Raw genomic sequence first — 16,088 nt, forward strand, 5'->3', positions numbered from 1 at the left:
GCCCAAGTGGTCCTCCAATCAGGAGACTTCACTGCAAGGCTCAAGTGGCTACAGGGGAGCACAGCATCGAAGGCCAGACTACAGGGTTTGGATTCACTGGGGTTCCTGGCCCCACGGGCAGGCAGGCGGGCAGGGGGCACAGCCTCACCTCCACCACGTGTGGGTGCGCAGGCTTCCGCTCCTTCTTACTCCGGCTGAGGGTCCTGAGGAAGTTGTCCACCGAATTCTCCACCTGAGACATTTGCTGGGGAGTAGCATTCACGGAACATCTGTTTAAAAAAGTCTATGTGCAGAAAACCATTACTATGAAAAATAAAAATGTTACATTTTGCATAATTAAAACAAAAATGAATCACATACAAAATAATGCTCAAAAACAAAAACCGAATAAAAGAGCAGCCAAACAAGGCAACACTACAGCCGTCTTCCTTCACTACATGTTTTCCAGGTACAAAAAAGCCTGTCCCTTATCTCAGTGTGTTACAGACAATAAGCAGCCAGCTCCGCTAAACTCTGTGCTCTCCTGAGAACAAGGAGGACGCAGAGACTAGATCTCCAACAGTGCCTTCAGGGCTGCAGTATCAGAGGACTGAAAACGTAATTACTGTCTGGAACAGAATGAACCGGTCATTAGGCAAAGAACTGCCACGCTCCCCAAAAACATTTCTCTGTGGCTCTTCTGAACTCTACAGAATCACAGACACCATCATACATACTGACAAATTGTATCCTTTCTGGTTTTGGCCATAAATACTAAGTCTATTTTCGTTGAAATAACAGGTACTATGACAACGTGTTCTAGGCTCTAGACCAACTGCTTTGCAAACATGCTCTTTCCTTGCCCTAAACCTGCAAAGGACTATTTCATGGAGGAAACAGAGAAGGTCCCCGTGGTTAAGTTCCCTGAGACTCCAGCCGTAAGTGCACGGGCGGCCCAGGAACTAACTGGGCACCAGCTCTGCTGGCCAGAGGCCCCAACCTCCTGCTGCCCAGATGGTCCGGGAGAGCCTGCTAGTGACTCCCAAGAACTGCCGGGCCAACGTCCTGGGGCGTGTTCCAGGGAGGGAGCTGCAAGCTCATCTAAGGCAGCGGCGCTGGTGGTGAGGCGGGTGCTGCCACCTCAACAGCTGTCGTCCCCTTTAAGTCTCGTTCGTGTCACAACCTGAGCTGAAGGCCGACCACGTGCAGAAGCTGGTGTTCACCCCAAACTGGTGCACAATTACTCTCACAAGAACCTCTGCGCTTTCACCGTGGCCTCGGGCAAGAGGACCTCGGCGGTGTCTCGCTGAGGCTCATTTACGGAACATCGGCTGTTGACTCGTGCAGCAGGGAGTCCACCTGTGGCTCCAGGTTAAAGCAGCCTGCCCTCCTCCCCACCTCCCAAGACACTTGTTCAAATTCTGTATAAAACAGCTCTTTCATGGTTAGAACATCTGGAGTCTAGAACGGTTCTGTAGTCTCCCAAGCGTTTTCTAAAAAGCATCTAAAACTACACGTGGTGACACAGGATGAGGATGGAGTCTCTGCTTAGAAACAAACTGCAACCCCACCTGAAGTTATCACAGTTCAAAAGATGCTTCCTGATGTGCGGGAGCTTCCTCAGGATGGGCTTGATGTCTGTCATCTCTGCGATTCTCTTCATGAGCCTCACCTAAGCCAGAGAACTGACAGGTAGAGATAGACGCGCCCTTGGCCTGGACCAGACTTCCCTGATACGGGGTCCCGCGGGGATACGGGGTGGGGCAGCAGCAGGGCCAGGTTCTGTGCTTGTGGGGGATGCGTACTTGCTCGGCTGGGGGGGTGCGGGAGGGGCTGCAGGCTGGAAGGAGGAGGGTGAGCGAAAAAACTTTTTCCCCATGAAACTTGGCCAGTTTGAGTGAGACTTCCTGAGACACGAACAATCTATTACGAGCCCCGGAGACCCAGCCGCCCCTGAGCGCGTCACCTGGTCCATCCCCCCGAAGGTCTCCTGCAGGTCCCCCGCGGGTGCCAGCATCCTGCCTGCCCTGATGGACGCGTAGAGGTGGCCTGCGTCGGGGACCCCGTTGGACAGCTCCTGAGCTGTCATCTTCACCAGCACTCGGAAGTGCTCCTCGGCCTCAAAGCAGGGGCTGCAGAGAAAGAAAAGGTAGTAAATGAGACCCAGCCACGCCCCCTTCAACAGCAGGGAAATTTGCTAAGTGTAGGCTCTTAGATGATGTAAACCGCCCCTGGAGATGTCACGAGTCCATAGGAGTCACAGGGGGAAAGAAACCAACAACCAACAAAGGCATGCAGCTTCCGCTCTCAGGACCCGGCAGACTCGGGTCTCTGGCATGTCTGGGGATTTACGTCTTTGCAAATACTTACTTGTTAAAGATTTCACTCCACAGATGCATCATGTCTGGTAGGTTTCTATCAAGGCAGAAAGATGAAAAGAGCACACCCTAAATCATGGCAGAAGAAAAAGAATAAGAAATTAATTATGATGTAATTTAAAAGAAAAAAAGACGCAGGAGAAGCCAACCCTCACCACCCTGTGCTGAGGAAACGGCTACCTGCTCGTAAGTATCGAGGTGTGAGTCGTCAGGGAGCACGTGGGGGGTGGCAGCCAGGCCCCCCGTCTTCAGGTCCACCTGCTGGGCCAGCTCCCTGTAGTCGAGGGCACCGCAGCCCAGCCTGTGCAGGGAGAGCGTGGAGTCACCGGGGAGGGCCGGGTTCCCATGCAGCATGTCCCCCCAACCACCGCCTGCCAGCCCAGCAGCTGCTCCCGCCCCCACCCCCAAACTCTGCAGGCTGCAGCCGCTCTGGTCAGGTAGTCTTGGGGGTGAAATGTGAAGAACGAGCCTTAAGAAAAGAAAGTCACTTCGACTTCTTTTGTAAGAAACTTTCTAATCGCTGTTCCTAATGTAAGAACTAATTCAAGCCGAGGCGATGACTGAGTTTTCCTGAATCCACGCCGCCGTGGAAGGGCAGGTGGTGGGAGCCATACTGATAAAAGGGCAGAGAACTCAGGAAAGGTTCACCTCCTCCGGGGGTGACCCCAGGCCTACACGTCATAGTTAAAGGCTTACATTTTCTGATGAAAATAATCATCTCTTCATAATCTTAAAAAGAACTCAGTTGTTGAGATATAGCTATATCTGTAATACCTTGTGCTCTACATTTATAAATATTTTAATGTACTGTATTTTAGTAAGAAAATATGATTACCATAAGGAAAATTCTCAACAAATACACCATCCATCTTTCTGTAACACTACGGGATTTGAAAATTAAAATGACTCACTGAAAATTGATTACTGATACACTGAAACAACACACACAGAAAACATCCACTAATAAATATGAGACGACGTGCAGAGTTCTATAAATGCGTGTCTTCGCCCCAGAAGGAGCCCCTTACTTGGTGAGGACGTTGCAGAAGAGGGGCACATAGGGCCGGAGCTCCTCGGGCAGGGTGTTCAGACTCGAGAAGGCTCTGAAGTAGACCACGCCATTGGTGGGCTGCGTGCAGTACTGGACGGGTATGTCCCCAGCTGCAGGAGCAAAGGCACTTCTTTATAATTTTTACCAGTAAAGTTTTAACCATGTAACCATCATTTAATATTTTTTAAATGCTAAAGCTTTTCAAGGATGATGGTTTACATTTTATATTAGCAAAAAAACACTATTCATTTGCCATAATTGAGACAAATTTCCCTCTTGGACTTTCATTACAACAAAAGCTGAAAGTCTTCAACGCTAAGTAATCCTTGCGCTTTGAACGTTCTTGGGGTTTTCTAAACACCCCACAGTCCAGCTGCAGTCCAGCCGCCCTCCCCGCCTGCACCCAGACCCTCCTGGGTATCGGCAGGGACTCTGGCAGGCCACTCCCACAACAGGTGACCTCACTTTCACCCACCCCAAACGCAACTCACCCCCTAACAAGTCCTGTCCCCAAACCCGAGGACCCTCATGACCCACAGCACACTGGAACCCACCACGCTCGACACCCCAGGCCTCTGTGGCCCCAGGTCCCTCACAACTGTGTGTTCTACTTTTTACACCCCGAGCGCAGTGCCCTGAACCAGCGGAGGATCTAAGGCATCTACTGACGACAAATTACTTCACTGATTCCTTCCTTGAACACAATGAACTTCACTGATAAACCTAACCTGAGGGGGTTAAACGATCAGTGGCACATGAACCCCACTTCCCAGAAGCCTGGGCCGGAGAGGAGGCCTCATGTACATGCGCAAATGAATGCATCAGGTGTGGTAAACGGGACGGGCCCCGGGACGACGACAACAGGCATGTCACACAAGTCAAAGGGATGCTCGCGCACAGCCTGAATCCTAAACTAGACGCGGGAACCAGTGAAGGTGTAAGGCTGTTGTCAGACCTGCTCGGGAAGGAGCAGCAAAGTCACATCACAGCCATGTGGAGAAGCGTCAGCACCACAGGGCATGTCTGTGTCCAGCAGAAGCGAGTGATGCGCGCAGACGTGGGGGGATGCCAGGAAGGAGCGGCTGCCACCCCCTCCGTGCCCCACAATGCGACACCTAGTGCTGTGGGCCCCTGGACCCCGGCTGGGCTAAGGAGTGGGCGTGGGCAAGGGGCCCAGAGCATGCCTGTGCCCTTGAGAACTGCATGAACACACACACAGCGGAACCTGAGGCCTCCCCGCCCCCAGAGGCAGCTCGGCCCTGTCGGACCCACCCGGGGAAAAACACACGCAGGCCCTCGAGTCCACATCTGCCATCGCTGAGCTGGACTAGGAACAGGGCTTGAACGTCCTATGAAGACACCCACTGGTGACTCTCCCCCTGTGGACGCTGAGACGCAGCCTAAACCCCAGCCGGGGCACCAAGACCCCCCACTGACCTGCCAGAGCCACCTCCACCTCAGTGAACGGGATGCGGGGCTCGATGTCCGACACCTTCAACGCGGGCAGACACGACGCGTCCTGAGGTTGGCTTTGCTGCGCCTGTAATTCCAAACCTAAGAGGGGAATAAACATCCAGGATGATACTCAGAAGCTCTTACTCAGTTCAGCTATTTATTAACTTCCATTAAGACTCAGCCTCTCCCATGCCAAGTGTGGGGAGCCTGTCAGCACTGGGGTTCAGGTTTCCCAGGAAACCAGATTTAGAAGCATAATAACCAGCTCGGCAGGCAGCTCTCTTCCTAATTCTCATTCTCAGCAATTTAAGAGAACGATTTTGCTGGGGGAAGCGGGGAGCAGTTTGCTCAAGCAGTTTCCCCTCTGCCCCCAACCAAAATTTTCTACTAGAGACTGAACTAGTGGATTGAAACTTACTAACTTTTGTGCTTGTTTATTCTTATGTCATTTTCACAAACCTCAGCAATATGCTTCTGTAATTACATAAAGTTCACAAATTACAAAAATGGGTAAAATACATTTTCTGGGCCTGATCAGAGGGTAGATGCCCCTTTTGTACAGACTGGGCAGCCCATGGGGAGGGGCCCCGGGCTGTAGCTGGGGGACGTCACAGGGTAAAGTCAGTGCTCCCGCTGTCACCTCACCCCCCATGCCTACCTCCCCGAGTCCCCAGCACTGGGTCCCCGGGCCCGCGGAGGGGTTTCGGCGCAGCTGCTCCCAGGCACCCACCTGTGCCCCGTGGAAGCCCGAGGACCTGGCTCCCCATGCTCTGAGGAACCCCCTGCACTTTCAAGGCCCCCCGACCTGGCCGTCTCCCCACAGTCAAGCAGAGCACCCCAACACCACCCCTCAGACGCTTCCTCATTCTCTGCGTTTGGCCTCCTGTCCTTGTCCTGGAGAACACACCTACCGGCCCCAGCTCAGCTGCTCCCGTCTGGATGCTGCTCCTCTGGGGGGGGGGGGAGTGCATCAGGGCAGCAGAGGCTGCGAGCACTCTCCTCCACCAGACACAGGCTCCCAACGGTCCAGCCACGGCCCTTCACACGATACACACAGACCCCCAAACTGGAAGATTGTTTGTTTGATGTTTCCAATAAATTAATCTCCCGTTCCCACTTCTCATTGGTGTTCATCTCCAGATTGGACCCTGACTCACTGATTCTTTGCACTGAAGTCCACACTCAAGACTTACTATCCTAACAGTAAATGCTCTAGCACTGTGTCCTCCCTAAGGGACTGTGCAGTGATCTGGAAGACAGAAACACGCTCTTTAACCAGGCCCTGCATCCCTTCACACGTACCTCCACGGCCAGGCCAGACGCCTGACAACTCAGGGAACGCACGGTCTGTGCTGAGGCATGGAATTACCTTCTGTGCCACAAATGGCTATAAGCACAGACAGAAGATGGGTGGGACCACATCAAACTAAAAAGCTTCTGACAGCAAAGGAATCTGTCAACATGAAAAGGCATGTACACAGCAGGAGGGAAAACTTGCAAATCAAATATTATCTGGTAAGGGGCTAATATCCAAAATATTTAATGAACTCAATAGCAAAATACAAACGATCCAATTAAAAAATGGGCTGAGGACCTAAATAGGCATTTCTCCAAAGAAGCACACAGATGGCCAACAGCTATAAGAAAAGGTACTCAACATCACTCTTCAGGGAAATGCAAATCAAAACACATGAGACATCACCTCACACCTGTCAGAATAGCTATAATAAAAAAGACAAGAGATAACAAGTGTTGGTGAGGATGTGGAGAAAAGGGAACCATTGTGCACTGCTCGTGGGGATGTAAATTGGTACAGCCACTATGGAAAACAGTATGGCAGTTCCTCAAAATATTAAAACTAGAACTACCATATGACCCAGCACTCCTACTCCTGGTTATTTATCTGAAGAAAATAAAAACACTAATTTGAAAAGATATATGCACACCAATGTTCACAGCAGTACTATTTACAACAGCCAAGATATGGAAACAAACTAAATGTCCACTGACGGATGAATGGGTAAAAAAAGATGTGATACACACACACAGTGGAACACTACTCAGTCACAAAGGAGGAAATGCTGCAATTTGCAACAATGTGGATGAACCTTGAGAGTATTATGCTTAGTGAAATAAGTCAGATAGAGAAAAATAAATACCTATGAACTCACTTATAGGTGCAATCTACAAAATAAAAACACAAAAAAGCAAGCTCATATATACAGAGAACAGACTGGTGGTTGTGGGGGGGGCGGGGAATGGATGAAGGGGTCAAAGCTACAAGTTTGCAGTTCTAAGTAAGCCCTGAGGGTGTAATGTACAGCACTGTTACTAAAGTCAGTAATACTGTATTGAGATTTGAAAACTGCTAAGATGATAAAATTTAAAAGTTCTCATCACAAGACAAAAAACTACATGTGGTGACAGATGTTAACTAGACTAATTGTGATGACCATCTCACAATATACAAATGTATCATATCAGTATGTCGTACATCTGAAACTAATACATTATGTCAGTTATTCCTCAATTAAAAAAAAAAGGAAGATGGAACTTGTCAATTGGCACTCACAAGGCAGAAGTTTATCATATTAATCACAATTAGTATGTTAAATTTATGGAAGACATTTGTAGCAACATGGATGGACTTCGAGATTATCATATTAAGTGAAGTCAGACAAAGAAAGACAAGTATCATGATATTACTTATATGTGCAATCTAAAATATGATACAAATGAACTTATTTACAAAACAGACACACATAGAAAACAAACGTCTGGTTACCAAAGGGAAAGGGAAGAGGGATAAATTAGGAGTTTGTGATTAGCATACACACTACTATATATAAAATAGATAAACAACAAGGTCCTACTGTATAGCACAGGGAACTATATTCAATATTTCACAATAGACTGGTTCAAGATGGCAGAGTACAAGGACATGCGCTTACTCCCTCTTGTGAGAGCACGGGAATCACAACTAACTGCTGAACAATCATTGACAGGGAGACACTGGAACTCAACAAAAAAGATACCCCACATCCAAAGACAAAGGAGAAGTCACAATGAAATGGTAGGAGGGGTGCAATCACAGTAAAATCAAATCCCATAACTGCTAAGTGGGTGACTCACAGACTGGAGAACACTTATACCACAGAAGTCCACCCACTGGAGTGAAGGTTCTGAGCCCCACGTCAGGCTTCCCAACCTGGGGGTCTGGCAACGGGAGGAGGAATTCCTAGACAATCAGACTTTGAAAGCTAGCAGGATTTGACTGCAGGACTTCGACAGGACTGGGAGAAACGAGACTCCACTCTTGGAGGGCACACACAAAGTAGTGTGTGCATCAGGACCCAGGGGAAGGAGCAGTGACCCTACAGGAGACTGAACCAGACCTACCTGCTAGTGTTGGAGGGTCTCCTGCAGAGGCGGGGGGTGGCTGTCTCACCATGGGGACAAGGACACTGGCAGCAGAATTTCTGGTAAGTACTCCTTGGCGTGAGCCCTCCCAGAGTCTGCCATTAGCCCCACCAAAGAGCCAGTAGGCTCCAGTGTTGGGTCAGGCTCCAGTGTTGGGTCGCCTCAGGCCAAACAACCAACAGGGAGGGAACCCAGTCCCACCCATCAGCAGACAAGCAGATTAAAGTTTTACAGAGCTGTGCACACCAGAGCAACAGCCAGCTGTACTCACCACCAGTCCCTCCCATCAGGAAACTTGCACAAGCCTCTAGATAGCCTCATTCACCAGAGGGCAGAAAGCAGAAGCAAGAAGAACTACAATCCTGCAGCCTGTGGAACAAAAACCACATCCACAGAAAGACAGACAAGATGAAAAGGTAGAAGACTTTGTACCAGATGAAGGAACAAGATAAAACCACAGAAAAACAACTAAATGAAGTGGAGATAGGCAACCTTCCAGAAAAAGAATTCAGAATAATGATAGTGAAGATGATCCAGGACCTTGGGAAAAAGAATGGAGACAAAGATCGAGAAGATGCAAGAAATGTTTAAAAAACACCTAGAAGAATTAAAGATCAAACAGATGAACAATACAATAACTGAAATGAAAACTACACTAGAAGCAAGCAATAGCAGAATAACTGAGGCAGAAGAACGGATAAGTGACCTGGAAGACAGAATAGTGGAATTCACTGCCGAGGAACAGAATAAAGAAAAAAGAATGAAAAGAAATAAAGACAGCCTAAGAGGCCTCTGGGACAACATTAAATGCAACAACATTTGCATTATAGGGGTCCCAGAAGGAGGAGAGAGAGAAAGGACATAAGAAAATATCTGAAGAGATTATAGTCGAAACTTCCCTAACACGGGAAAGGAAACGGCCACCCAAGTCCAGGAAGTGCGGAGAGTCCCAGGCAGGATAAACCCAAGGAGAAACACACCGAGACAGGTAGTAATGAAATTGACAAAAATTAAAGACAAAGAAAAATTATTGAAACCAACAGGGAAAAACCGACAAATAACATACAAGGGAACTCCCATAAGGTTAACAGCTGATTTCTCAGCAGAAACTCTACAACCCAGAAGGGAGTGGCATGATACATTTAAAGTCATGAAAGGGAAGAACCTACAACCAAGGTTACTCTACCCGGCAAGGACCTCATTCAGATTCGATGGAGAAATCAAAAGCTACAGACAAGCAAAAGCTAAGAGAATTCAGCACCACCAAACCAGCTCTACAACAAATGCTAAAGGAACTTCTCTAAGTGGGAAACACAAGAGAAGAAAAGGATCTACAAAAACAAACCCAAAACAATTAAGAAAATGGTCATAGGAACATACATATCGATAATTACCTTAAAAGTGAATGGACTAAATGCTCCAAGCAAAAGACACACGCTCGCTGAATGGATACAAAAACAAGACCCATATATATGCTGTCTACAAGAGACCCACTTCAGACCCAGGGACACATAAAGACTGAAAGTGAGGGGATGGAAAAAGATATTCCATGCAAATGGAAATCAAAAGAAAGCTGGAGTAGCAATACTCATATCAGATAAAACAGACTTTGAAATAAAGAATATTACAAGAGACAAAGAAGGACTCTACATAATGATCAAGGGATCAATCCAAGAAGACATAATAATTAGAAATATGTATGCACCCAACATAGGAGGACCTCAACACATAAGGCAACTGCTAATTAAAAGAGGAAATCGACAGTAACACAATAATAGTGGGGGACTTTAACACCTCACTTACCCCAATGGACAGATCATCCAAACAGAAAATTAATAAGGAACATGAGCTTAAAATGACACAATAGACCAGATAGATTTAATTGATATTTATAGTACAGTCCATCCAACAGCAGATTATACTTTCTTCTCAAGTGCGCATGCAAATTCTCCAGGATAGATCACATCTTGGGTCACAAATCAAGCCTCAGTAAATTTAAGAAAATTGAAATCATATCAAGCATCTTTTCTGACCACAACGCTATGAGGTTAGAGATCAATTTCAGGGAACAAAACCATAAAAAACACAAACACATGGAGGTTAAACAATATGTTACTAAATAACCAAGAGATCACTGAAGAAATCAAAGAGGAAACCAAAAAATGCCTAGAGAGAAATTACGACGAAAACACAATGATCCAAAACCTGTGAGATGCAGCAAAAGCAGTTCTAAGAAGGAAGTTTATAGCAATACAAGCTTACCTCAAGAAACAAGAAAAATTTCAAAAACACCATCTAACGTTACACCTAAAGGAAACAGCAAAAACAATAGCAAAGATCAATAAAACTAAAAGCTGTTCTTTGAGAAGATAAACAAAATTGACAAACCATTAGCTAGACTCATCAAGAAAAAGAGGGAGAGGACTCAAATCAATAAAATTAGAAATGAAAAGGAGAAGTCACAACAGACACTGCAAAAATACAAAGCATCCTAAGAGACTACTACAAGCAACTCTATGCCAATAAAATGGACAGCCTAGAAGAAACAGACAAATTCTTAGTAAGGTATAACCTTCCAAGACTGAAGCAGGAAGAAAAAGAAAATATCAACAGACCAATCACAAGTAATGAAATTGAAACTGTGATTAAAAATCTTCCAACAAACAGAAGTCCAGGACCAGATGCCTTCACAGGTGAATTCTACCAAACATTTAGAGAAGAGCTAACACCCATCCTTCTCAAACTCTTCCAATACACTGCAGAGGAAGGAACACTCCCAAACTCATTCTATGAGGCCACCACCACCCTGATAGCAAAACCGGGCAAAGATACTACAAAAAAATAGAATTACAGACTAGTATCACTGATGAATATAGATGCAAAATTCCTCACAAAATACTAGGAAACAGAATCCAACAACACATTAAAAGGATCATACACCATGATCAAGTGGGATTTATCCCAGGGACGCAAGGATTCCTCAATACATGCAAATCAATCAATGTGATACACCATATTAACAAATTGAAGAATAAAAACCATATGATCATCTCAATAGATGCAGAAAAAGCTTCTGACAAAATTCAACACCCATTTATGATAAAAAAACTCTCCAGAAAGTGGGCATAGAGGGAACCTACCTCAACATAATTAAGGCCATATGTGACAAACCTACAGCAAACATCATTCTCAATGGTGAAAACCTGAAAGCATCTCCTCTAAGATCAGGAACAAGACAAGGAAGGATGTCCACTCTCGCCACTCTTATTCAACATAGTTTTGGAAGTCCTAGCCATGGCAGTCAGAGAAGAAAAAGAAATAAAAGGAATACAAATTGGAAAAGAAGAAGTAAAACTGTCACTGTTTGTAGATGACATGATACTCTACATAGAGAATCCTAAAGATGCCACCAGAAAACTACTAGAGCTAATCAATGAATCTGGTAAAGTAGCAGGATACAAAATTAATGCACAGAAATCTCTTGCATTTGTATACACTAAAGATGAAAAATGGCAAAGAGAAATTAAGGAAACACTCCCATTTACCATTGCAACAAAAAGAATAAAATACCCAGGAATAAACCTACCTAGGGAGACAAAAGACCTGTATGCAGAAAACTGTAAGACACTGATGAAAGAAATTAAAAATGACACAAAACTTTAGTTTAGTGGAGGGATATACCATGGAGGGATGGAGGGATATACCATGTTCTTGGAATGGAAGAATCAATATTGTGAAAATGACTATACTACCCAAAGCAATCTACAGATTCAATGCAATCCCTATCAAACTACCAATGGCTTTTTTTTTTTTTTACAGAACTAGAATAAAAAATCTTAAAATTTGTACGGAGATACAAAAGACCGTGAATAGCCAAAGCAGTCTTGAGGGAAAAAAACGGAGCTGGAGGAATCAGACTCCCTGACTTCAGACTATACTAAGAAGCTACAGTAATCAAGACAATATGGTACTGGCACAAAAACAGAAATACAGATCAATGAAACAGAATAGAAAGCCCAGAGGCAAACCCACGCACCTATGGTCAACTATTCTATGACAAAGGAGGCAAGGATATACAATGGAGAAAAGACAGTCTCTTCAATAAGTGGTGCTGGGAAAACTGGAGAGCTACAAGTAAAAGAATGAAATTAGAACACTCTCTAACACCATACACAAAAATAAACTCAAAATGGATTAGAGACCTAAATGTAAGACTGGATACTTAAAACTCTTAGAGGAAAACATAGGAAGAACGCTCTTTGACATAAATCACAGCAAGATCTTTTTTTGATCCACCTCCTAGAGTAAAGGAAATAAAAACAAAAAGAAAGGAGACCTAATGAAACTTAAAAGCTTTTGGAAAGCAAAGGAAACTGCAAACAAGATGAAAAGAAAACCCTCAGAATGGGAGAAAATATTTGCAAACAAATCAACGGACAAAGGATTAATCTCCAAAATATATAAATAGCTCATGCAACTCAATATTAAAGAAACAAACAACCCAATCCAAAAATGGGCAGAAGACCTACATAGACATTTCTCCAAAGACATACAGATGGCCAAGAAGCACATGAAAAGCTGCTCAACATCACTAATTATTAGAGAAATGCAAATCAAAACTACAGTGACATTATCACCTCACACCAGTTAGAATGGGCATCATCAGAAAATCTACGAACAACAAATGCTGGAGAGGGTGTGGAGAAAAGCAAACCCTCTTGCACTGTTGGTGGAAATGTAAATTGATACAGCCACAATGGAGAACAGTATGGAGGTTCCTTAAAAAACTAAAAATAGAATTACCATATGACCCAGCAATCCCACTACTAGGCATATACCTAGAGAAAACCATAATTCAAAAAGATACATGCACCCCAATGGTCATTGCAGCACTATTTACAATAGCCAGGTCAAGGAAGCAACCTAAATGCCCGTCGACAGACAAATGGATAAAGAAGATGTGGTGCACATATACAATGGAGTATTACTCAGCAATAAAAAGGAACGAAATCTGTAGAGACGTGGAGGGATCTAGAGACTGTCATACAGAGTGAAGTCAGTCAGAAAGAGAAAAACAAATATTGTATATTAACGCATATATGTGGAGCCTAGAAAAATGGTACAGATGAACCAGTTTGCAGGGAAGAAATAGAGACACAGATGTGGAGAACAAACGTATGGACACCAAGGTGCGAATGTGGCAGGGGGGTGTGGAATGACGTGACGAACTGGGAGATTGGGATTGACATATGTACACTAATATGTATAAAATGGATAACTAATAAGAACCTGCTGTATAAAAACATAATATTTTATAATAAACTATAATGGAAAAAAGTCTGAAAAAGAATCTATAGCTATATCTGAATCACTTTGCTGTACACCAGAAACTAACACAACATTGTAAATCAACTATACTTCAATTAAAAAAAAATTTATGCAAGAGCTTAAAGTAACTAACTCTTTGTATGTCTAAAGAATTCAGAGATTATAAATAGGTTATAAGTTGACATTGTCTTTACAAAATTATATCACCTCCAACTTAGCATGATCAAATGGAATTACTTTTCACTTAAAGTCAAATCCACCTCCTGACAAGCCTGATAAATTCATGTAATCCCAGCCAACTTTTTTTTTTCAGCGGGGGGGTTGGGGGGTGTATATGTATTTGTGTGCACTGTGTGTATGCATATATATATTAATAGACTTCATTAATATAAAGTCTCATATGATAAAATTCACAACTTTAAAGATACAACCCAATGGATTCTGACAAAGGTATCACGATACGGAAGGTGCCGCCACCCCCAGAAGGTTCCCCGCAGGTGATCCCTGCTGTGCTCCTGGACTCACCAGCCTCTGGCACTAGAGCATCGCCATTTCTAGGGCTTCAGGTAAATGAACCTGTTCCACAGGTGTTCCTTTGTGCCCCTAACTTCACTTAGCACAATGCTTTGCGGCTCACGGATATTGAGTGTATCAGTATTTTGGTCCCCTTTATGGCTGAGCAGCATTTCACTGTGTGGATATTTCACAGTATTTCCCTGTGTGGACACCACGTGGGTGGAAATGAGGCTAGCTCAAGTTCTGTGTGGACCGATGCTTTCACTTCTCTTGGGTAAACGCTCAGGAGTAGGACCACCGGGCTTTACAGGCAGTGCAGGTTAGCACTGGGATATACCACAGACCCGTTTCTGTGCTCATAGCGCCTGCACCACAGGGACCGGGGTGGGGGGGGTTCCATGAGGAGCTCAAGGCCTGTGTCGCCCCCGAGACCTGCCTCTCCTGAACCCACAGCTCACACTGTCCACAGGGCCCGTTTGCAGTTAACTATGTACTGCAACACAACACACATTTAGTGACCTATTACAGCCGCTGGTATAGAAAAGGCATTTGTAAAATCTGTGAATGAATAAACCTTATAAAGCCACCTCTTTTCCAGTATGCCTGCCTTTCCTGCTGAATCACAGGGTGGATTTTCTAAAAACAGGGTCAATCCTACTGGGGTTGAACCCACTGCACCAAACAGAGAACTCCATAGGCACCCAACAGAGGATTGTTGGCTGAAACGACACTTATCCCTAAACAGCACAGTGGGGTTGGGCGAAGGCGAGGGAATTACCAGGCCTGACCTTTTTCATAGATCTGCTGCTTGTCTTCCGGGGAAAGAGAGTTGACCTTTTGCTTCAGTTTTTCTGCTTCCAGCTGCATTTGTTTCTCGGAATACTTGTCGTCTGGTTTCATTGATAAAGTCAACTTATGCTGATTATTCTGCAACAAAAAAGCCAAATTAAAACAAGATTTTATCATGTCCAGCACCGAGCCAGCCTCGAGCAGTTCCATTTTCCCATTTCACACAGTCACGACGACAGAACTCGCCCCGAAGGGCTGTGTGCGGAAAGCCTGTGCGCCACACGCAATCCTTGAGGTCCACACGCAATCCTCGAGGTCCATGTGCTCTGCGGGGACCACGTACTCCACACAGGCCGGTGCTGTGACATGACCACTGTGGTTACTACGTCTTAACCACAAACGCGTTGACATTCAACATTCCCTTTACACGTTGGTTGTACAAAGAAACCGCTTGCACTTTTTAATATTATAAACCTTTGGCTTTAGTCTAAATTGAAAATAACGTACAATAAAGTTATTTAATTTTTACCTAGTCTTCATTATACTGTTAACTTCTCAAAGGCTGGGACTAAATTCTGCACTCAATATTTTTATAAATTATGAGGACAAAACAGATGTTGCCCTAACGTGAAAATAAATGTTAGGTGACTTAATGTGCCCGATTTACGCAGCCACTAGAAACACACGCACGCAAAAGGTTCACCTGTGACACTACACAGAGTGGGAGAAGTACAGCACGACAAGCACCTCATGCAAAATAACTCGTAACTCAAGAGAGACTGCTGGCTGAATGGTCCCAAATGCTGGCGCACAGGAACGTGGCTCCCACTCATGGCAGGACGGTGTCGTTCCCCCACCCCCCGACCCCCAGGGAAAGGGAGGTAGATGACATTCTGTCCTATTAATGACCATCCACCAAGGAACACACACCAAGCACAAAAGCCCACAAATCTGTGGAGACAAACAAGCGAGCACCAGAAGACGCCTTGGTAAAAACCACCAGAACATTTACACTTTTAGGCGACTCTTGTATTCTATATATCCCATTACCAAAACACGACAAAAACACAGGCAGCTGTTTTGTTATACACATTCCTACACAATTCACACGTAAAAAAACACATGCACATATTCATATAAAAACCAACCTGCCTAAGAATCTGGAAAATTGA

General features: G+C 44.9%; 1 protein-coding gene across 7 annotated transcripts in view; it reads right to left on the minus strand.

Annotated features, from left to right (window-relative positions):
* PITRM1 (pitrilysin metallopeptidase 1) overlaps positions 1-16,088 on the minus strand; it is a 31,555-nt gene that overhangs the window by 3,710 nt on the left and 11,757 nt on the right. For all 7 annotated transcript variants that reach the window (XR_002178498.3, XM_019945854.3, XM_073801499.1 and 4 more), the window contains 8 exons: positions 14,916-15,054; positions 4,846-4,962; positions 3,386-3,518; positions 2,538-2,658; positions 2,350-2,426; positions 1,946-2,111; positions 1,551-1,651; positions 149-269 (listed from right to left, as the gene is read on the minus strand). Coding sequence is in view for 6 of the 7 variants with exons in the window: in XM_019945854.3 (XP_019801413.1) it covers positions 149-269; positions 1,551-1,651; positions 1,946-2,111; positions 2,350-2,426; positions 2,538-2,658; positions 3,386-3,518; positions 4,846-4,962; positions 14,916-15,054 (975 nt within the window). In the remaining variant the exon portion in view is untranslated. The remainder of the gene's footprint in view (positions 1-148; positions 270-1,550; positions 1,652-1,945; positions 2,112-2,349; positions 2,427-2,537; positions 2,659-3,385; positions 3,519-4,845; positions 4,963-14,915; positions 15,055-16,088) is intronic.

Source organism: Tursiops truncatus, chromosome 2, assembly GCF_011762595.2.
Source record: "Tursiops truncatus isolate mTurTru1 chromosome 2, mTurTru1.mat.Y, whole genome shotgun sequence".
NCBI lineage: Eukaryota > Metazoa > Chordata > Mammalia > Artiodactyla > Delphinidae > Tursiops > Tursiops truncatus.